Genomic DNA, 24,657 nt, shown 5'->3' on the forward strand with positions numbered 1-24,657 from the left:
CATTAAAAAAAAATAGAAGTGAGTAGTAAATATCTAAAATACCTGTTATATCAGCTTCAATGGTGTCTAAATTTGATTCTGAACTCCCCACCTGAACAATATTCAAGTAATTTTCCAGGTCAACAGTTGATGTACTTTGTACCTCTTGAACATTTCTTGAAATTGTTAACAACTGACTTTACGAATTTCTCGACTATCACTTAATAGTAATTTATGTCATATGGCCGCAAAGTGGCAATTTTCTGACAACGACCATATTGCGATATGAGCTTAAGGTTCGGGGCGGGAATGTACAAAAACGGGCGTAATTTTAATGTCCGGGGCGGAGCCGAGGACGGAAATTTACAATCGTTTTCGTACATTCGCGTCACAAACTTTAAAGCAAATATCGTTAAATCGTCGTTGTCAGAAAATTGCCACTTTGAGGCCTAATGACATACAATATTTTTTGTTATTATCGCTCCATAAGTTTAACTTTTGAGAGATAGGGGGTAAATAATGATATATTCAAATTTTATGAAGTTTCACAAGGGCAAAAAAACTTAATTTTATATTAATTATTTTTTTATTAACATTTATTTGTGGCGTGGTTGTTATTTTATTAACATTAGGGGCGTTTTTTAATAAACTGCGAGCAGAGAAATAATTAGCGCCACTTAATAGTAACTATAAGTTTAAAAATTACTCAAAATCCATCGGTCGGTACACTAGAATTTGATTTATTTCGTTTTAAATTTCATCCGATTGCACAAGGTCAGAACGGAAAAAACGGGGGAAGTAAACTTTGTGGCCTAGGCCCCAGAAAAGAGGCAGTATGGTAGAGTCTCTACAAATGAGTATCTTTTCGGACGCCACCTAGCGCTCAAAAGTTGAACTTGGGGAGCGAGTTTAACAAAAAAAATTTTTTTGGGGAGAACTTAAGTTTTGCAAAGCATTTTGCAGAGCAATATCGAATAAGCAATCGAGAGAATCACTGAAATTCTTTTCAACTAATTTTTGTTGGAGATTTTTTTCTAGCTATGTAAACTTGCTTTTTTTGCCAGTCTTTGTACGATTTTTCAATTCTCACAATGGAGTGATGTAAATTGTTAAGAGGGAGAAAAAATTTATGTCATACTTTAACAACTTGACAAAGAACGAATTTGGAACTCGTGCGAATTCCAAGCTTTTTTGTTCGACGTATATGAAAAAACAAAGATAAAACATCGCGCTTCACAGGTAATTTTGAACCATTTAAATTTTTTGACTCAAAGCCAACTAAATTTATTTAGTTCCGTTGGTTTGTTTTTTCAGACATTGTTTTATTCTATTTAAAAGATACACGCGTTGCTATTGTTGCAATAACTAGCTAAAAACTAACCTAAAAACCGAACCAATTAAGAACTAATTAAATCAGAAGACAATAGAATCTACTAATTGAATCAATCAAGCGGTAAGTGATCAATAACGCGGAAATCGATGAATGTACAAAGGGTGCTAAAAGCAAGTTCTCAAAAAAAATTTAATTCAAGTCTTCAATAGTCCAATAAGCTTAATTTTATTAAAAATTTTTAACCAGAACAAATCATTTTCAGAATATTGAAATAGTGCATGAAATATCAATTAAATTGTAAAAATATAAATATTGTCACATTTTAAGCTAACATTAAAAATTATTGAACTAAAAATAACTGCAATTATATTGTGAATTGTATTTGCTTTTGATCTCTTATTGATATTTTATATCCTTTATCAATATCTTTATATATATATATATATATATATATATATATATATATATATATATATATATATATATATATTGTAACGGGTGATATACCGCTCAATTGGCGCCTTAAATTAATTAAATGAAATAATAAAACTAACTAATGAATCTAAATTAATTAATAAGAGGGTGCCACCGGAATTTTTAATCGCGGTTCCCGGAACCGGATCCAGAGCTGAACTTATCTACAGGGAGAGAGAGTGGAGGAAGGTGATCTGAAATGAATAAATTTTTAACTAACAACGGTACCAAAAATTTATTAACAACAAAATAAAATAACTTGTTCACTCGCACGTACACTGACTCACTTAAAACTAACTTAACACTACGACTTATTACTACCGAGGATTCCGAGCTAAAACCGACGCCTACACTTAACCTAAATAGCCAGCAAAGCACCTCGTACAGAGGCTATCGTATACGAAGGCGATGTGTAAATTCCTGATAACTAACAAAAATTCTTAATCCTACAGTACCCTCATAAGGAGCGCTTTACTGCAGTTTCTAGCTTACTACCGCTGTACCCCAACTTGGCGTCTATACAACGGCTTCTAAGGTGTGTTAATTACTCTACTCGGCAAAACATCAACAAGTAGAGATCGTTACAAAAATTCTTAATCCTACAGTACCCTCATAAGGAGCGCTTTACTGCAGTTTCTAGCTACGTCGCGCTGTCCACTGGACCCTCACGCTCCATCAAAATTCTTAATCCTGACGGTACCCTCTTATGGAGCGTCTATACCGCAGTTTCTAACTAAGTCGCGCTGTCCACCGGATCCTCACGCTCTTAGACTCTACGAACTACTCTACTCGGCAAAACATCAACAAGTAGAGAATGTACACACTCACACACACATATTTCGCACGATCTTCACACACATAACCCGCTTACACACACACACACTGGCTCTACTTAACTTTTATTTTTGACTTATAAAATTAAACTCCAAAAATTACAACATTAATTTATACTAAAATTTTCAGTCATTAGCTCGCAAATAAATCGTAAAACATTTTCACAACTAATAATTTAATTCTCAAAAAAATCTACACTAAAAACCGATGCTTGAATTTATTCCAAATTATCCACAAGTTTAATACTCAACATCAAACAAATTTTTAGGAACAATATCGACGCATAAATTTATTTCAACTCAACTCGTAATTTATTTCTTAAATTTTGAATAAATTATTAAGAATATTTCTTTATGAAATTCTAACTACTTTTCTGGGATTTAATCCACGCCATTAAATATTTTTATAAATAATTCCAATAAAATAATATTTTTAGTCTTTAATAGTTCAATGTGTAAATGACCACGTGGAATTTTTCGATTTATAAATAATTAATAAAACAAATTATCTCAATGTAAAATAAATTCACGAAAAATTATCCACGGGTATCCAATCTTAATTGCGTCGAAGTTCAGTAGCCAATTCTGAATAAATTATATTAAATAAATAATACTTTTTTGTAACAAATAATATTAAATAATAATAATTCAATTGTTCTTACTAATAAAGTATCACGTGAAATAATTGCCAGGAATTTGCGCACTCAAAATGGACGCCGATGTTCGTTAGTGCGTAGCAAGCCTTGACCTCGGGTATACGAGCGGCGCTTGCCCGATCGTGAGCTGCCGATTGGAATTATTCTCGGTGTTCAGAAATTAATTATTATTTTATTAATAAAAAATGAATTTATTTAAGCCAATCTAGGATGTTAATGATTATTAACTGGCTGAATCAATAATTTAATTTCTCACGACTCCTAAACCCAAGGTGTCTAGAACATTCCTCGGGTATAAAATCCTCCAAGAGGAATGCTCACAATGCTAACGAATCAAATCAGTTAAATTAATTAATTATCATTGAGCAAATTATTATAAACAGTTGAATTATCAAAATTTAATTAATAATGAAAAGTAGTAAAATTGATGAGCCGGGTATACGATCCCCTTGGCTCATCAAAAATGTAAAAGTCTCAATACCTAGTTAAATTTGTGCTGAGGAAACTTTTTGTTCAAAACTGGCTTCCTTCTTGGACTTTTTGGCTGCTGATGTTGTTGAACTGAGCACTGCACTACTTCTAACTCACCGCAGCTACGCGATCAGCCAAGAAACCTCAGACTTACCCCCACTTAACGCTAATGGGTCCCGAAGACCGAGACGCGCCAGTGCTGCGTCGAATAATTATCATGCGTGATCGGTTTTACCGATACAGGGTAAATTACCCTGTTACAATTTTAATAATTTTTTCTTCTAATTTTCTAAAAATTACGAAAATATAGTAACTTACTTTCTCATCGACAGCCAATTGAAAAAAAATTTTTAACTTCCCGCTAAGAAAATTGAAAATTTTCAAAAATCGGGAAGTTATTGGTTTTACCCCGTTTTTCGAAAATCGAGTTTTCATCGGATCTCGACGTTTCGAGGTCCTAGGAAGCTTTCCTGACTATTTTCACGATGATGTCCGTACGTCTGTGTGTGTGTGTGTGTATGTGTGTGTGTGTGTGTGTGTGTGTGTGTGTGTGTGTGTGTGTGTGTGTGTGTGTGTGTGTGTGTGTGTGTGTGTGTGTGTGTGTGTAAACCTCTTGTCACTTTTAAACGGCATGACCGATTTCATCGCGGTTGGTGTCATTCGAAAGAGCTTCGCCAAACTTAGATTTTCTGTTAGTTGGAACCGATTCGGACCAGTAAATTTCGAGAAATTGCAAAAAAAGTGGAAACAAAAGTTATTTTTTTTTCATTTTTTTTTAAATATCTTCGAATTGGCTGAACCGATCAACTTCAACAACTAATTAGCTCTTGACTTTGTAAACCCACATCGATCGCCACATAGAGTGTCAGAATCGGTTGATGCCTGCGTGAGATATCGTTGTCGAAAAAAATAAAAAAAAGTGTTTTTTTTTTTGTAATAACTCCGAAATTTCTTATCAGATCGATTTTTTTGTTCAAAATTTTTTATAGAACTCAAAAATCCACATCGATCACCGCCTACCGCGTGAAAACCGATTGATTTATTGAAAAATTACAGCAGTTTGAAAATTAGAAAAATCGTGTTTCATCGAATTTTGATAAGACTTTTGAGCTTGAAGAGCTCAAAAGCATAGCAAAGCTATCTCTTTGAGCTCGAAGAGCTCAAAATAACACATAAATTGTATTTTTGAGCTCGAGAAGTCAAAAACGTCATAAGTGCAATTTTAACTGCCTAGGTATGGAATTAGCGGGAAGTTGCAGGGATGGCCTTTAGGGTCAACCGTTTTTCTAATTTTTTTTTATTTTTGATAAAAATCATGACATTTGAGCGAAATTCTTGCTCCTTTAATTTTTTCAAAAATTCAATCAAGTGGGAAAAAGAACGGTTGGCTGGATTTAATTGAAACTTTGTCGGGTTTTCGTGGGTATATTAAACAGTATAAGGTATTACTCTCGCAAGAGTCGTTTTCTTAGGATTTTTTTCAAACTTTTGGAGATTAATATTTATTCAATTCTGCATCGATTGGCGAAATTTGAGAATTTTTGACCATCTAGTTTCCGAGATATTTAATTTCAAAGTTTGAGTTTTGAACGCTCTTATACATTACGGTATACGGGATATCGAAAAGTTTACCTACAAACATTGTTATATCTCAAAAACTTTTCTTAGGATCTTCTTAAAAAACTAGAGTAACGTTAACTAACAACTAAACAATTAAAAAAAAAAAACAAATTCATTGATAATTACCACACAGTTTCAGAGATATTTATCGATAAGTAATGAAAAATTTACCAGACTTTAGCCGAGGATGGGAGACGTTAATAAAGCTGTGGCAACAGCGCAAGTTTTGTGAGCCGCGAAAGAAGTATGAGACTCGCATGCGCTGACAAATTTAGAAAGTTTAATTTAGTTAGGTGTAATATTATAGTTATTAATTATATTAATTAAAAAAAAATAATGATTATTTTATGAAAATAAGTATTTTTCTATATTTATAAAAATTCAAAAAGTTAACAATTTTAATATAATTAAGAAAAATTAATTACTGATTTTTCTGAAAAAACAAAACAATATTGTCAATTATTTTTTTTCTATTTGTTATTTGCATAGTTATTTTCATATTTGCTAGAGATTTCTGTCGTTTTTCAAGGACTTTTTTTATGAATCGTCCTTTATAAGTTAATTTTTTAGACATTGTAATTATATTTCCGAATAAATGTAAGTAAATCAATAATTAAACGCATGTATCAAAACAGAGGTTAGTCTACAGTTGATCCAAAACACTACAGTATCACCACTTTAAAATATATTGACGCTCATGCAATGTTGCCAGACTTTTCAAACGATCAGTTTCTCGTTAGTGATTGGCTGAAATAAGTACATAAACAGCAAAAAGTTTTAGGCTTGTCAATAATGACTATCCGGTATGTGTATCGTACACTCTAGCATAAACTTTTGACGACGGAAGTCGCGAGGGTAGTACCTTAAGATTAGTGGTTTCCGCGATATTTTTGAGTAGACGTATGATTTTCCAAAAAACCGCATGATGCTCTATTTTAGTTGCTGTTTTAAATTTATGTAATAATTGAAAAAAAATTTTTTTTTTCAAAAATCAATAGCCAATCCTCGTAAAGAATTTATTTAAGGTTTCAAAACCAACTTTGAATTTTTTGTGCGATTATTGGATGCTGAGATATTGGTAATCAAAGGCAAAATGATCTTTTTCCACCCAAACACCGATATCTCAGCGAGAAATGCCCGTATCGAGATTACAAAACCAAATTGAAGCTGAATAAACGAGTTATCTGGTTCATAAAAGATTAAGTCAAAAAAATTTTTTCCAAGTCCGTAGATTAAAAAAAAAACCAAAAAAATTTCGAAATTTTTTTTTTGATGGTTTTCTTAAGATTATTCGAATAAAAATTTTCACACTCAGATCCGAAAACTAGACACTTAGAGCTACAATTTGCTTTTTTTTATTTGCTATAAGACCATTTTTCTATAAGTTACAGCCTGTAAGAAATCCCTAAAAAATTTGGATTTTTTTCTTGCTCCCTTAATTTTTGTGAGAAGTGTATAACTTTACTTTTTCTCATGAGATTTTAAGGAAGTCTAATTATTTCTTCGAGCCTGTGCAGAATCGTTAAGCGTGTCAGAAACTATTGAAGGAAATAATACGATGTAAATTATTATTTTAAGGGAGTATTATTGTCTAGAAATTTTAAAAAATCGATTTTTTTGCATTTTTTCAAAGTTTAGACCGTTAAAAATATGTTAAATGGATTTTTTTAAATTCGTATTATTTCCAGAGATAAAGTGGATTTTGTGACGCAGCATCTAAGCCGGCCAATCGGAGCGAGTCACACAACTGCAAGCTTCTCTTTCGTTAAGAGAAGGCAGAACAGCTCAATTAACAGAAAGAACTTTTCAAAACATCGAGTATCAAGTAGAAGAAGGCCCAATGTATGGATCTGGGATCGCCGATTAATCCAAAGTGAGTATTAAATATTATTATACGAGTTATTTTACTGGAATTGTTTCTCAAACTTTAAACGCGATTTTTTCGAAACTACTTTTTTTAAAGTGGTTGACATGATATCTCAAGTTCTACCCAACCGATTCCTTTGAAATTTGATGGGGATCTTTTTTATATATAAATATCCGTCTATCGCGTCTGCCTTGAATTTCAAAAAATTTCAATTTGGAGTACTTTTAAAAAATTCAGTTAGAGAATTATTTAAATGATTAACTTCTTGTCCTAAAATAAGAATGAGAACATCTGCATTCTCAACTTAGTCTCAAAAAATAATAGTAGGGAGACCCACTTTTTCCAGATAAATTCTGGCTACAGTCTCACTCAAGAATTTTGGTAGAATATCTGCAGTGATCCAAAAATTTCATTAATCTTCACGCAGATACTTCATGAAGAATCTTGAGCTAGACTTGCACAAGGCTTAAATCAAACTGCTACTACGACAATGACACTCGATTGTCCTCTTTTGCTTAAGAAATTTCATGAAGTGTCACGTAATATTAATTACAATCGGATGATTTATTTAAAAGTATTGTATTCAATAACTATCCGCTTTTTTAGTTTCAAAAGCTGAAATGCATACAAATGTTATGTTTTTAAATTTCGAATACGCATACTCGCAGAGTGCAATAATTTTTCATGTAGAAGATCTTCAAGCATATTAAACTTAGAATTTGTTAAAAGTTTGAAGATAATCTGCAAGGATTTTTCTTTGATTTTGAACATATTATTATACATGCAATTATTATAATCCAAACTTACCCTTCAACTAACGTATGTGTAATTAAATGTGCAACATTGTCCCATAACGCAAATTTTACATCAGTTGTTATTGGTATCAAACGGGTTAAATTATTAAGACTTCTCGCAAAAGCTTCAATGTCGTGATGAAGTACATCGATATAACTACTATGTTGTGACATAACATCTTTGATCTCCCAATTAACCCGATTCATTAGAGTTATAATATTGGTATCCTTGAAGTACTTCGATACAACAGCCATATATACTGGTTTTCGCAAATCAACTGCAGATCTTACAGTCTCTGTGTAGAATTGATCTAAGAATCCTTTTTCGGAATTTTCTGAAATCAGTCGTCTTAAATAACTTTGTAAGTTATCATACTGTTGACCTAAAAATATAAGTGATTCGACTCCAACAACTCGTTCAGCAAGCCCAAAAAAGTTATCATCTCTATGAAGATCGACAACTGATGATAAATTAAGTCTTCGTACTTTCAATGTTTCATCGTCCATATTTATTGTTCCATCACGAATTAAGTTTTTCTCAATACGTGTCAAAGTTAACCTAAGCTTGGACGTATATACTGATTTGCTAGTGATGTTGAAATCAGACGAAAAAAATAAATTGATGCAATACAGGTATAACTCGAAAAACTGAATCATACTTTGAATCACAGTTACTGCAATAGATGTTAGTAGTTTTGACATCTGTAAATATCTTCCACAAACTCTGAGTACATTAAGAGTAGTATTAGTCACCATTGGAACAGCTAATCTTGTTTTGATTTTTTTTTTTGTATAAAGTCTATGAAAAGCATAGTTGATGATGGAATCATGATTAATTTCATCCTCAGAATCTTCAGATATATAATCGACTGTTTTTTCGTCGATTGTGGCTAAAATGTCTTCATCTTTAGTATTGTCAAATTTCGCATCTAGGAATGACAGATCACTTTCTAAGTATTTTCGAAAATTTTCGAAATTAGTCCAGATATCTTTATTTTTTATACTTGTTGTATTCGTCGAAACTAACAATTCACTATCATTTAAAACCGATTCTAAACTCTTGAACTCTTGCAATTGAGTAGCAGTAAATGTAGATTTCACTGGACACAACTCCCATCCATCATGTTCTAAAAATATACATAATTCGTCTAACCGGGAAGCGTGGTACTGGGAAAAATACAGTGAACATTGCTCCTTCATAGATTGTTGAAGAATTTCTAATTTTTTACCGCAAAACTCTTCGCTGGCTTCCATTAACCTTAAAATTTAAATTGGTTAGATTCTTAAAAAATACTAAAAATTGAATATCGCACTGAAAAAAAAGTTTTTATACTAGGAAAATCTTTTTCTCCCGTAATGAAACTAGTATTCGTGTGGGAATAATAAGAAAGTTTAATCCCTACAGCCATACGTATTTTAATTCTAACAGAACTTAGTTTTAGTGTCACCAAATACCAAAATAAAAATAAATTAAACTTAACCTTATTTAAATGACCCAGATATTTCACAATGACAGTCTATTTTCCGTTTTCGTAAATGAACTATGGAGAATTGAAGACATTACTTGATAAATATTAACCGATACTTTGATGCCTGTGTAAAAACACGTTATTTTGAAGTATGAAAATTCGTAGACAAAAAGAATACTGGCTCAATAATATTTTCTATTTTATGGAAAAAAAAACTTTTTTTTCCAGTGCGTACAAGTCAAGAAAGGTCAAAGCACCAGTTATTGACAAATTACGGGGAAATGTTAATTTAATTTTTGTAAATGTGTCAGTTTATATTGCTTAATTTTCACAATGTGGTGCTCAGTCTTGTAATTAATTAAATTTATACTTTTTGACAATTTTTAAGTGAATTTTTTCAAAGCAGTGGATTAAATGGATAAGATAGACCAGTTATTGACGGATTTAAAAACTAAATGATTTAATTATTGACGTATCACTGCATAAATCACTCACTCCTTAGTGCGTGTGCATGATTGATTCGATAAGACGAGGAATAAATAGTCTAATATGTTCACAAGTGATTGTTAATTCAATATTAATTTTTTTATCAGTTGGATATGATTAATTACTTAGAAAATATTAAAAAAAAATTAATTAATTTAACCCTTATGTGAGTAACCGAGAACCCGGGTATCCACCGCTGTGTATTTGTATAAATAGCTGAAAGAAAATTCAATATTTCATTTGAAGCCCGCAAATCGTCGATTTCTAAATCAAAAGTTCTGTGAATCACGGGTCGATAGTTTTGCACCAGTGGATAATCTGCTGCGCTTGCTTGCTTGAATGGCTCTTATGTGGCATATCGCAATTTCAGTAAATGCGACCACAAACACCCTTGTAGACATCCGCCAGTTGGAGTATTCCTTCATCCAAACTAAGCAGTTGTAACGTTACATTTTATGTAGCGTTACAGTAGTAGTGTATTTGAGTAATATTGTAAGTTTATGTTGTGTGAGTACGGTGATGTCGTAGTATTGAGGACTATCGTGAGTGTGTGTGTGTATGTGTGTGTAAGTTAGTTGTCTCGAGAATGTCGAGCTGCACCGCGGAAAAGTGACACGATGTAACGTGTCTCCCGGTCAGTTACCGATGACTGAACTCAGGTTCAGGCTCTTGGAGCGGGGTGATTACCGCGGAAGAGCGACTGAAATGTCGTCGCCCCGAAGTACGGGAGTTTGGCAGGCTCATGCGGTAGCTTGCGGTTGACAGGCCTCGATTGATGGATGCTCGAGGGTAGTCGCGAGTGCTGTCAAGGCTCCCAGGGGAGCGGAATCACTGATAGGTCTGAGAAACTAGTTGTGTGAGTGGGGAATGAGTGTGGAGTTTGTATGTCTGGGAGTAGCGTGAAAGTGAGTTGAGCGCATGTAGCAGGTGGTATGAATGTAGTGGGGGTACGGTGAGAGGCAGTCTGGCTGGAGTAGTGAAAGAGTAAGGATTGTTTTGTGTGGAAATCCGGCTTGGGATCGTATTTATTAGAGAGTCTTGTGGAGGTCCTCGTAGAGGACGGACGTGCCGTTGCTGCTAAGCAGCGTTAGATGTTTACCGTAAAGGGAGTCAGTTGTGAGATCTCGTTGAGTGAGCATCGTGTTTGAGAGTTGAGTTAGGCTCTCGTATCGGAGCTGGCGTGCCTCACGCTTGCTGTTATCGTAGACGAATAGCCCGAGCCATTGTCGTTGTTTCGTGTTCGTTTGGGACCTCTTCCACGATATTTTAAATATCGATTTAGTTTATTTTACCGATTAATAAGGTTGAGTATTTGTTCAGAAGTACCGAGTAGTGTACTAAATATCGTTTAGTCCCGTTTTGTAAAGAAATGACTTCCTCTGAGAGACCGAATCACGACCCTTTCTCCATAACCAGCATAACTAAGCGACACCGAGGTATTCCGTTACCATCGAGGCTGCTCTTGGTCTTCTGGGGACATAAAAATTAAGTATCGTCTCCCGGTTGCCGATACCTGGGAAACAAAAGTCGGCTGGTGCCTGTCGGGGTTCCTGGAGGATAGAGAGATGGCTGAGATGGACGAAGTGTAACGTAGTGAATTATGGGCTGCCGTAAAGATCGACTGCGTGAAAAAAATCTACGTTACACAGTTCACTCAGAACTGAACTGAGCAAAGGCCAAAAAAGCCAAAGGTAGTAGATACCTAAAGCATAAAAGCGGAAACCAAAGGTAAAGGCCAAAATGCCAATGCCTTAAAATTAAGTAAAATTTCCTAAATAAAAATACTCAATGCAAGGCGAGTTGGCAACTCGTCTACTCAATAAACTTAGTTCAGTTCATCACGTGGGGACTGCAGACAGGTTGATGTCCCGTTCGTTGCAAGTTGGCCCTCCCGACCTTTTCCCTTAGGTTTTTGTGCAACACTTAATCTGTGAGTCTTTTTTCTTTAAGGAATGAGGGCCAAAGGTCATGTGTGATGGACGCTGTATGCGGTAGCTGCCATGTCCTTCGCACAATTCCTGTGTCTGTATAATTGCCTGAGGTCAAGTGGAAGGAAAGCAGCTCATTGCCCCGGTTTCCGAAGGTTTTATGCAGCACTTAATCTGTGAGTCTTTCTCTTTAAGAATAAGGGCCGGAGGTCGTGTGTGATAGACGTGGTATGCGGTAGCGGCCATGATCTTCGCGAAATTCCTGTGCCTGTGTAACACGAGAGGTTTCATTCATCTTCAGCTAAAAAACCTAAAAGCCAAGCTTGCCTAACGTGGTGAGGGCTTGTATGGCAGGAGGGTTGCAAATTCTGTCACCAACGTAGCTGTGTCATGTGGCCGGTGACCCAATGTTTCGTCAAACACAATTGCCTAGGTGGTGCAAGCGGCTCTGTTTAACCGCTAGGAAAAGGATCTAGTCACATACTTATAAGAAGAATTGCGCCTTCGGGCTTAATCGTTAAAACTCGGGAATAATCGTATCACGCTATGGCCGTCGCTCATGCGCGCCTTGGTTAGCGGTGGAGAAGCCGGCTCACGTGGTCGGCTGCAACAGTTGTGCTTGGACATTTGTACTAGTACGACTACTCTGTGCGAATCGATTCTGATATTTCTTGCTTACATCTCACATTCATTTAAATATTTAAATTATTCATTAAATATAAATAATTATATTAGCTTCAATTATACTTTAAATTCTCAATTCATTTAAATCAGTTCAATAGTTCAGTGAATTAACATAAATAAAATCAAGTAAATTTATTTAGTGACGCCACGCGGCCATTACGCGCCACCGTTAACAAAGGATTGCATCAGCCACGCGGCTTTAGTCAATCCATAATTGACGCGTGATATTAACAATTAATTACATTAAATTAATTATTGACATTTAATTACGATCTTATTTAATTTAGCTTATAAATAATTAAATTCCAACTTCAAATCATTTGACTAATTTCTACACGAAAAACATCAAACTCAATTGACTAACATTCTGTTATCAATTGAATATTATGTGCTCTCACCTTGAGACAATTGAACATTAATAGATCTCACTCTGAGATAGTTCAAAGTGATTAGATATTACTAGCTCCCACCTTGGGACTTATCTAATTCAAATTATCGATAATTTTCTATCTAAGGCGGTTGAGCTCACCCCTATTGCGTTATTGCAACGTAATTTTACACATTCACACTTACACATACACAATTTACTTGTATAATTTCATCAAGGAGGTTTTTTCCCAGCCTAGCTGGGTTTTCCTCCTTTGGGGACAAATAAATTCTTCTAAATTGTTCCCCAAAAAATCCAAGTATTATGATTTAATTTCCTAATCCCAACTTTATCGTATAATTTAAAACAATTACGGGAATTATCCGCATTGGATAGTTTTCGACAAAACAGGCTCTGTTACACCCTGTATCTTTTATTTCCGCCTTTCTTGTGGGACTCTTATGGATATCTCTAAACAAACCCTTCCGAACATTCGACGGAGCGCCAGAGTAGCCAACCGCGTTTCTCCGAACGAGCTGTTGCCTGACGTTCCCGTTCATCACCGGCTCACGAATTCGGGATCGCGATCGCGTTCGTGTAAGCCCGCGAAAACAATACGAATAAAACAGCTGATGCCTCTAGCTACGCGACCCTGTTTGGTTAAACTCACGCGATTGAATTTAGAAGAGGTAAATGTAAGTAGAAGGTTCCGAATCTTGCTCGCGAAGCATCGACCGGCGAAGATGCTTAGAGACGACTAAAAATACCGAGGATCCGCGAACTCGGCAAACTTAGATGGGCTCGCGCCGGGCATTAGGTCAAATCAAAAGTCATTACACGCGACCCAGGGAATGGGGGTCGAAGGTTTTCGAGTTTTGCAGGCGAATTTGCGGAATGACAGGGCTGGGACTCTGGAGGTGAGTCAGTTGTGGGAGGAGAAACGTATTGATGTTCTCCTTCTACAAGAACCATACGCAGCACATAGTAATAAAGGTTTCAAAATACCTGGGTTCGGTAGCGGCGTACAGGTCGCTGCCGAAACTAGGTCTAGGCCAAATGCAGCCATTTGCTTAACAAATTTCAAATACCAATTGCTGGTTTTATCACAACTTAGTACAACTCACTACGTATACGCTCAGATCATGGGATCTGACACATCGTTCTTCGTAGTCTCGGCATACTTCCAGTACAGATACGAAATAGACATGCATTTGAAGCACTTAGAGAAGGTGGTCTGACCACTGAGAGGGAGACAGGTATTGATATCAATGGACGCGAACGCGAAATCCGAGAGATGGGGATCCGAGACTGACGACGCGCGTGGAAAAAAGTTAGAGCAATTTATTGACGCACATGAGTTAGAGATAATCAATGACGCGAGGGAGAGTCCGACATTTGAATCAACTAACGGGAGTTCGTAAATCGATGTGACACTCGTCACGCCTAAACTCGCGAGTAGCATTCAAAGCTGGTCCATTAAGAGGAGTTGGGTGCAGAATACTGACCCTTATCTGACCGAGATCACTCTGGGGGCTAAATCGGGGGAGAAAGATGGCGTAAAGGCGGACCCCAAGAGGTTTAACTTAACGTTGGCCAATTGGGAAAAGTTTGACGAAACCCTTTTCTAGTGCGCATACACAAACCTTGAGAGCCTTGGAGTGAAATCGGTTGAGGACGTGGAAAAGTATGCCTCTGCGCTTGGCAAATCAATTTTAAAAGCTTGCGAAGACGCGATTCCACGTAGAAAAACCCATGTAAAATCATACCCATGGTGGACCAGAAAACTAACACGCACGAAGAAGCTGGTGAACAAAGCCAGACTGGTATACTAAAGGGAAAGGGACGAATTAGTAAAAAATACCCTAAGCTTCAAATACAGAACACTACATAAACAATACTCGACGGGCATAAAGCGGACGAGGGAAAGCAGCTGGTAGGACTTCCTTACGAAAAAAAGTAATCAAGAGCAATAAGGTCCTGTTTACAGAACCTGTGCACAAAAAGTTAGAGTCAAGAGTGCAATGTGTACTCTAAATCGTAACGGAGCATCCACGGAAAACTTTAAGGAAACAGCCAGGTGCTTTCTCGAGACGCACATTGTAGACGACGACCAGGAAAACGAAACCCACGATCAGAAAAAGATTAGAGCCAACACAATTTTACTACCTGACACCGCGGACGCCGAACCGTTTACCCCGCGTGAACTGGACAAGGTCTTGAAAACACTGAAGAATAAGAAGGCCCCGGGGCTGGATCTGATAGAAAACGAGGTAGTTAAACGCGCAGGGGTTATCCTTCGCGATCAGTTCTTAGAGTTATACAATTCTTGCTTGGTGTTAGGAGTATTTCCAAAGGCGTGGAAAAAGGGGGCAATTATAATCTTAGTTAAAAGCACCGACAAAAACGCGAATGACCCTAAATCTTATCGGCCAATTTGCCTCCTTTTAGGTTTAGGTAAGATGTTCGAGAAGCTCATCAAAGAGCGACTTACTACCACAGTCTTATCGGAGGGGAACATTTCGAACTGACAGTTTGGTTTCACAGCCAAAAAGTCGACGGAAGATGCAATTGTGGAGATGCGCCGATTGCTAGACTCTTCAGAGAAGAGACTGGCGGTCGGACTTCTTTTCGATATCTCTGGCGCTTTTGACAACGTGTGGTGGCCATTAGTACTCAAGAGTCTTAAGGCCAGAGACTGCCCTAGCAACATCTACGCGGTAATTAGGAACTATTTTGAAGACAGATCGGTCGCGCTGTAATGGGGTTTTGGTAGTGAATTGAAAACGTCGACGCGAGAGTGCCCGCAAAAATCAGTGCTAGGAACATTACTTTGGAACGTCATTTTTTGACGATTTCTTCAAGAAACTCGAACTGACAGAACACGGGAATAAATTTGTAGCGTTTGCTGACGATTTGCTCATCATAGTAGAAGGCTCTTCAAGGAATGAAATAGAGCGTAATAGTCAAGTAGTAGTAGACATGATACTGGAATGGTGCTGTTCCGCAAAGCTTGAACTGTCGAAGTCGAAGACTGAAGCCATCTTCCTCAAGAACGAATTTGTACATCGCGGTCCACGTAAGGACAAAAAGAGCCCGTACCCCTATGAAGCAAAAGAACGACAGAAAAAGTCCAAGTACGACTCGAAACCACCAAAAATAATGATAGAAGACTCAAAAATTAAATTCAAGACTAGCGTTAGATACTTAGGGGTACACTTCGACGAGGGCCTTAAAATGAAAAGTCATATCAAAACAAAGCGCGCGAAACTAAGTAGGGTATTCGGGCGCATGCGACGTATTGCGCGAGTGGAATGGGGATTGCGATACCTGGCAATGTCCACCATATACAGGGGTTTCATTATGCCTATCTGACTGGAGGACTGGAAACACCTTCGAGCGCTACATCATCAGAAGCTAATAACAATAACTACTGTCTACAGGACAGTATCGCTTGACGGTACATGCGTAATCGCGGGTGCAGTGCCCATTCAGCTCGTAATAGATGAACGGTGCGCACGATACACACTTCGTATTGGCAAACAGGCTACTCTTGGAAACGTCACCGTGCAGCCAGATGCGGAGGATCGCCTTGTAACCCTTAGAACTGAAACCATACGTCGGTGGCAAGAACAATGGGACACAACAGAGAACGGCCGTGGAACTAAAGTCTTCTTCCCAGACGTTGCAGAGCGTCTAACAAGCAAATAGATTAGCCCTAACTTCTGGCTGACCCAAATCCTCACCGGCCACGGCTGCTTTAGAGAATACCAATTCAAATACGAACATACGGATAGCAAATTTTGTGATGAGTGTAGGGAGAATGGAGTAGAAGAAAGGGTCGACAACGTGGAGCATTTAATGCTCGAATGCCATGAGTACGAGCCTCAACGCGCGGTGCTCAAGGACATATGGGGTAGGGACGCGGAGTGGGCGAGCGTTGCGCGTGCGATTCCCAAAGTAACTTCAAGCTATTAAAAGGTTTCAGTAAAGTAGTATTGTGTTGTAAACTCCAGACCCAACTAGCTGAAGACAACGCGGCTAGGGACGTGACTCAACAGACATCGACCTAAGTAAAGTCGGAGCACGTAAGCATAAGCGATATACTCCACACAATTGTGAGGATAGTATAAAGCTTTCGATGCCTGCCGTAGGATAAGATAGGGAAAATGACCACAAACTACACAGTGCCCGGGCACTCCACACACGCAAACACACACGGAGAATCATATTTTACACACAACACACTACACAAACAACATGGTCTTCTATCGACTCCGCCTCCCCGTGGTCCCCGCTGGATACTGTTCATTGTCTGTGAAGGCATCTCGATGTGCCCACAGAGAATGGACGGCCGAAGGAGTCGATAGAGAGTTGCACACACTTACAATTATACGCAACTCTTTGCTTCTGCTCAATAACTGTATTAAAACAAGAGAGCAGAGGTTTTTTTTTGTCCGTGAGCTTGGCTGTGTTTTCACTATAGTGGAAGTGGGACAAATATACGTTCGAGTATAGCTCTTTTGAGCCCAAGAATCGGCCTCTTTGGAGGTAGGCAAAAGCCTCACCACATATTCTTCGTTTAAGAGATATAGTGAACGAAAGAAAACCGAAAAAAGTATTTTTTCGGAATTACTCCGAACTTCCTAGTTTCATCAATTCAAAACTGAGGATTCTTCATGAGGCTGAAAAAATTGCGTTGTATGCTGCCAACCACGTGAAAATCAGTTGATTCATTCTAAAGTTGTTGCTAAAGATCTAAAAATCTAAAAAAAAATTAGAAAAACGGTTGACCCTGAAGGTCATCCCTGCAACTTCCCGCTAATTTCATACTTAGGCGCTTAAAATTGCACCAATGACGTTTTTGAGCTCTTCGAGCTTAAAAATACAATTTATGGGTTATTTTGAGCTCTCCGAGCTCAAAGAGATTGCTTTCTTATGCTTTTGAGTTCTTCGAGCTCAAAAGTCTGATAGGGATTTGATAAGACACTATTTTTTGAACTGTTTTTTAAACCGCAATAACTTTTGAATGAATAAACCGATTTTCACGCGGTTGGCAGCATTCGACGCAGTTTTTTAAGCCTCACAAAGAATCTTAAATTTTAAATTGATCGCGCAAGGAATTTCGGAGTTATCCCGAAAAAACACTTTTTTCGGTTTTTTTTCGTTCACGATATCTCTCGAACGAATCAGCCGATTTTGACCGGACTGGTGGCGATCGACGTGGTTTTTTGAGGTTAAGAGCTGATTAGTTTTTGGAATTAAACCATCAAGCCGTATAAAAGTTATTCCAAAAAAACCACATTTGAAAAAAATTTTTTTTTCAGTTTTTTTAAGATTTCTCAAAATCTATTGATCTGAATCGGTCCAAATAGTTTTCAAAATCTAAGTTTGGTCAAGCCCTTTTGAATGGCACCAACCGCGATAAAATCGGTCAAGCCGTTCAAAAGTTATAAGCGGTTCACATACTTTCACACACACACACACACACACACACACACACACACACACACACACACACACACACACACACACACACACACACACACATACATACAGACACCGTGACAACCTCGCGGGGATAGTCAGGAAAGCTTCCTGTGACCTTCAAACGTCGAGATCTGATGAAAACTCGATTTTTGCAAAACGGGGTGAAAACAATAACTTCCCGATTTTTGAAAATCTTCGATTTTCTTAGCGGGAAGTTAAAAATCTAAAGATCTTTATACCATAATTAGCTGGTTTCGATGGTATATATTGTATATTTTATATTGAGTAAATCCAGTACGGCCACGGTATAGATAGAGCCGTTCATCAATTGTCAAGCTTGCAGTTGGTTTGTACATCTGAGCTAAATTTGAATTTAACATTGTCCACACTCCACGAATTGGATCTGCCTTGTCTTCTTTTTCACGTTGACTTCGAGTATTTCTATCATCCAATCTCAAAAAACGCAGAATATTATGGAAACTCTTCGATCCCATCGTCGTGTGATACACCGGATAAGAATTGGAGTGCCACATATCAAAAGTATGGTCCGTATTTGAATTATTTGCGCCAGATCAAATCAAGATACCAAAGAATTAATAAATTTCGGGTATCGTAACGGGCTTCCATTGATGCTGAGAGTCTGGATGGTCAGCATTATAATGTTGATATGTAGCTTCAGCTTTCTTGTAAGTGTGACGGACGATTATATTAACTATTTTGTAGATGAAAATTTTTTTGAAAGTCTCGCTTATTGACAATATTTCTGTACTGCGATAAGGCCCACTTTGCTGACGACATTATGAGCTGCGGTCTGATGCTGAGTCAGAGGAGTTTTGCTCCACACTGTTTTATCCTTTACGATAAAACTCCCAGATGGTTCTCAAGCTCGTCATAAAATAAATGACAATAACAACACAAATCAATAATTTAAGGTAGTACGACCGGTTTTAGAATTGACGTTCAGAATTTGATGAAACTTGGCATATAGGTATATAATAATATCTTAATTAACCATTAAAATTTTTGGAGGCCTACCGAGAACTGAAAAAAAGATATTAATATTCACATATTTTTGCCTTTACCATTGATCCTTATGGAAAATCAGAGACTTTATTTTATTTTACAAAACTAGACGTTCAGATTCTTATAAAAATTAAGACAACAAGAGAAAATACGATCTAAAAGATATTTATTAATAATCAGTATGGTTTCCGAGAATCTGAGAATATTTATTAATAAAAAACATTCAAAATTTATCTTTGTCTCTCTTTCTCCAACGCGATTTATCATAGGGAAATCTACTACGTTAATCAAATAAGGTTAGGTCTTGGGATTCCACTCTTGTGGTAATGGTAGTACTACCTTAAGAACAAAAAATATTATTCCAATCATTGTTAGGAACGAATATTCAAAGCACGTAAAGTAAGGTTGTGGAAAGAGATCTGCAGTGATCTTGACAAGGACATCTGGGGTAAAGCCTACCAAATTGGCGCCAAACGACTTGGAAAAGTTTAACCAGAAGCGCCGAAGGCTCCTGCCTTAATGGACAGCATTGTAGCGGAGCATTTCCCCAAACACCCGCCGCGAGAGAAGAAACACTACGCTAAAAACGGCGAAGTAACACCCTTTACAATTAAAGAGCTACAAGACACGGCTAAGCCACTCAAGACAGGAAAGGCACCTGATGGGATCTCAGCATCGGTGATCAAGATTGTAGTCCTGGAATACCCAGACATACTTCTGAATACCTGCAACGTATGCTGGGCAACTGGCACGTTTCCCGCGGTCTGAAAGCGGCAGAGATTGGTTCTCTTAGACAAAGGTAAGGGAACCCTCATAACACCTTCGTTGTTTAGACCACTCTGTATGCTGAATATTGCTGGAAAACTACTCAAGAAGCTTATACAAGGAGGACTTCGCAACGACATCGACACCTCTGGTCATTCCTGAGAAACTACCACAGCAAGGAAAGGGCAACAACAAGAAGAGGCCGCTGTCCACGCTCAGCCCTTTCTCAGAAATTGACAAGCCAGCACAGAAAAAGACAGCCCGGGAGGATACCTGGACCAAAGTGACTCAGCAAAAGAAAAAGAAGGAAAGAGAACAGGAGCCAGTGGCACAATTTACTGAAGCTCAAAACCAGCCAAGTAAGGGTGGTTCAAAGAAACCGAAGAGGAAAAAGACAAGAACAAAGGCTGTGTTTATCCAACCAGCTGAAGGGTGAACGTACGCCGATCTGCTCAAGGAAATCAAGGCCAAGGTTAACCCTACAGAGACTGGAGTAGACATAAAAGCTATCAAACAAACGAAGCGTGGGGGCGCTCTTCTAGAAATGGGTCGCAAGACTGAAGACACTTCTGCTTTCACGGCTGCGATAAAAACAGCAACTGTTCACATCAGTACAGTCAGAATGCTCACACCAAAAACAACGATCGAGATTCTTAACTTGGATGGAATTTCTACCGAGAGCAACCTCCGCGAAGCACTCAAATGTGACTTCACCGACAGCCTGGAGATCAAACGAGTAAATTTGACAAAACCTTCTCGACGCGGCAACCGGGCAGCCTTCTGTGAGATAGACGAGGCTAGCGCGTATAAGATCCTTGACAAGGCCCGTATAATGATCGGATGGGTTAATTGCCGCGTTCGCCCAGTTGTAAAAAAAACACACTGTATCAGATGCCTCGGATACGGGCACGCGACGAACTCCTGTAAGGGGCCTGAACGTAGCAAGTGCTGTTTTAAATGCGGGAGAGAAAGCCACAAAGCTGCAGACTGCGTTGAACAGCCAAAGTGCTTCCCCTTTACACTGGACAAAAAAGCTCCAGATAGCTTATGTCATATTCCAGGCTCCGGGGCTTGTAAGGCATTCCGCATCGCACTTGCCGAAGCTACGAGAGGGCAGAAATAACGCGCATACTTCAAGGGAACCTGAATAGATGTGCGTTGGCACAGAACTTACTTCGCCAGCAAGTCTTTGAAGAGGAAATCGACATTTGCTTCATCGGTAAACAATATCTAAACCTTCAAGATAGAGCAGGGTTCGCAGACGACACTGACACGGCGGCAATCTGGATTGTAAACACAAACAACGTTACCGCCAACAACAGCGGAAGTGACTCCAAGAACTGCCAACTTGATCGAAGACTGGACTGTATCCGAAAAATACAGTGGCAGTGATCACCAATTTTGTGACATTCAACGTCGGACTGATATCTGTTCCGGTTTCACAACGCGACCTTTCTAAGCGGAAGTGGAACGTCAGAAAGCTTGATATAGAGGCACTGCGAAAGTCACTCACACAAAGCTGGTCTACTCTACAAAACAACCCAATCCTAAAGACTCGCAGCGAGATTGAAAAAACAGTACTAACTACGATGAAAGAAATTGCTGCCTCGTGCGACGCCTGTATGCCGCGACTGAAAATCCGGGGTCTTCTCAGGCCGGCATACTGGTGGTCACCAGAAATAGCAGTATTCCAAAAAAATGCCACGAGCTACGTCGACTAGCAACGAGATTTGCGAAACGCTCCCCTAATCAAGATCTACATTCGAGCGAGTACAAGCAGCGAGTACAAGAAATCCGTAACGACCTTGACAAAGACATCTGGGGTAAAGCCTACCAAATTGTCGTCAACCGACTTGGAACGGCTTCACCAGAAGCCCCAAAACCACCTGCTTCAATGAGCAGCATCGTAGCAGAGCTGTTTCCCAAACATTCACCATGGGACAGAAGACATTATATGAAAACCAGCGTAACACCTTTTACTAGGGAATACAGGATGTGGCGAAGACTCTCAAGACAGGAAAAGTACCTAGCATGCTAGCGCAACCGGCATGTTTTCAACGGCTTGAAAGCGGTAGAGATTGGTTCTGTTAGACAAAGGTAAAGGTAGTCCCATAACACCTTCGTCGTTCAGACCACTCTGCATGCTTGACATTGCAGGAAAATTGCTCGAAATGCTCATACATGGAAGACTACGCAACGACATCGATCGTGCTGGAGGCTTTGCCACAAACCAACATGGCTTTCGGTAAGGACGATCGACAGTCGGCGCAAACGAGAAGGTCGTAGGGACAGCGAGAGAAGCATGGTCTGGTAGCCTCAAAGCCCGCAAAGTGTGTCTTGTCCTCACACTAGACATCAAAAACGCCTTCAACAGCGCGAATTCGGGTGACATCCTAGATGTCTTGGAGCACAAATTTGACGTGGAGCCAGAAAATCTGGCAATAGTTGATGACTATCTCGACAAAAGAACGTTAATAGCAGAAACGACGGAAGGCCCATAAGAACATCACATAACGGCTACCGTGCCGCAAAGTTCAATCATAGGGCCCGACCTATGGAACGCGGACTATGACGAACTCCTGGAAATCCCACTGCCAAAACAAGTGCAGCTCACGGGCTTTGCGGACGAAGTCGCAGCTACAGCAGTAGTAGACAGTGCCGAGGAGACAGAACTACTGGTTCGGGAAACCATTGACGCCGTTAAAAATTGGCTTGAAAAACATCATCTAAAACTCGCCAAGCTGAAAACCGTGTAACAGTGTAAAATTACCCTGAGTAGATAAATCACCAGATATTGATAATATTACGACGCAGCACTGGCGCGTCTCAATCTTCGGGCCTAAAGAGAGAGTAGGAGGAGGTAGTTTAGGGGTTATTATAAAGGAGCCGTGCAGTGCAAAAGGGGGAAGTGGTGTAACCGCCAGACAGTGTACCACGGAAGAAAAGGAGACCAATCCCCGGAGTAGTTACCAGTTCAAAGAAGCCAACAACATCAAGGACTTCATTCTCAAGTTGTGAATTAGATCGACGTGTTATTCATCAAGGTATCAATAATTTAATATAAAAAAATTACTCGGTGGTCTAGAAGTGGACTGCGGTTTACCTGATGCCAGGTTTACTTCTCCTCTGATTAATTGTTCGTTATTTATTTAATTGGCAATAATTCAACAATGGTTTAATTTCATTTGATTAATATTCGTTAGTCAGTGCTAAGTGTCCTCATGGGGATTATTACCCGAGCGTCACTCAGAGACCTTGCGGTGTAAATTTCGTGGAAAATATTTGTTTAAAATTATTTTACTTTATTATTTATCAACATTTTGAAGATCTGAAGACGGTTTTAGATTGTACAAATTTTATTAAAAAATTTAATAATATAAAAACCGAAAGTAAAATTTTTACAAAAAAAATTCCAATTGTCTTCTCACAAATTCTAGTCAAGCGTCGGTTAAATTTTACAACGTAGTTAATCCGTACCCAAGGTCAAAACGACAAAGAACTAACGAATATTTGGCGTCCATTTTGAGCGCGCAAATTTTTGTCGATTATTTTACTCGATATTTTACGAAGGACAATTGAATTATTGTTTATTGATATTATTTCTTGCAAAATTATTATTTATTAACATTATATTATTTATTGCGAATTTATTTATTCATATTTTTGCGCAATAAGACTGATTGAATCAGAGAATTTTGTGATAATTCATTTTTGATATTGAGAAAATTTAGTGCGTCATAATTTATTCAAACTGAAATAATTTTACTAAGTTAATTTACTAAATCGAACTTAAGTTCTTGAGCATGGATATTAGGTCCAGGAAAATTTAGTTAGAATTTTATGACGAATGGTCTTAAGAATTTATTTTAACATTGAATATTAAATTTATGATTGTCTTGGAATAAATTTATGCGTTGGATATTAGTTCAGACATTTGGAAATTAAATTATTAGTCTCGGAAATGTTTTGTAATTTAATTGCTAGCTGATGACTGGAATTTCTAAGTTAAAATTTAATGTAATAATTTTCTGGAATTAAATTTTGTTATAAATTTTATAAAACAAAAATAAAAGTAAAGTAAATTTAGTGTGTGTGTGTGTGTCCAGCGGTGATCGGGCCATTATCCAAAGCAGTCGTCAGCGTACCCACGTCGAAAGATTGTACTCTCCACCGAATGTGGTTAGGTAACCTACTAGTTCCTCTAGTATCCTGGTCATTTGATATCTCCCAGAGAATCGCGTTGTGGTCACTGGCAGTGTAGATATCCAGCACCTTCCAGTTGAGGTTACCTCTCGCGAGGCTGCTACTGACGAACGTGAGGTCTACGATGGAACTTGCGTCTCCTTTGGTGTAGGTTGGTGTGTCACCACTGTTGAGTAAGACTACGTCTAATGCAGTAAAAGCCTCAAGTAACGCTTTAC

The 24,657-nt window shown here is 38.2% G+C and overlaps 1 protein-coding gene across 1 annotated transcript in view; it reads right to left on the reverse strand.

Moving 5' to 3' along the window:
- LOC123259937 (syndetin-like) overlaps positions 1-24,657 on the reverse strand; it is an 89,639-nt gene that overhangs the window by 42,781 nt on the left and 22,201 nt on the right. Inside the window, exon 3 of the mRNA XM_044720766.1 lies at positions 8,041-9,285. Coding sequence (XP_044576701.1) covers positions 8,041-9,285 — 1,245 coding nt within the window. The remainder of the gene's footprint in view (positions 1-8,040; positions 9,286-24,657) is intronic.

The sequence above is a fragment of the Cotesia glomerata genome, linkage group LG1 (assembly GCF_020080835.1).
Source record: "Cotesia glomerata isolate CgM1 linkage group LG1, MPM_Cglom_v2.3, whole genome shotgun sequence".
Taxonomy (NCBI): domain Eukaryota; kingdom Metazoa; phylum Arthropoda; class Insecta; order Hymenoptera; family Braconidae; genus Cotesia; species Cotesia glomerata.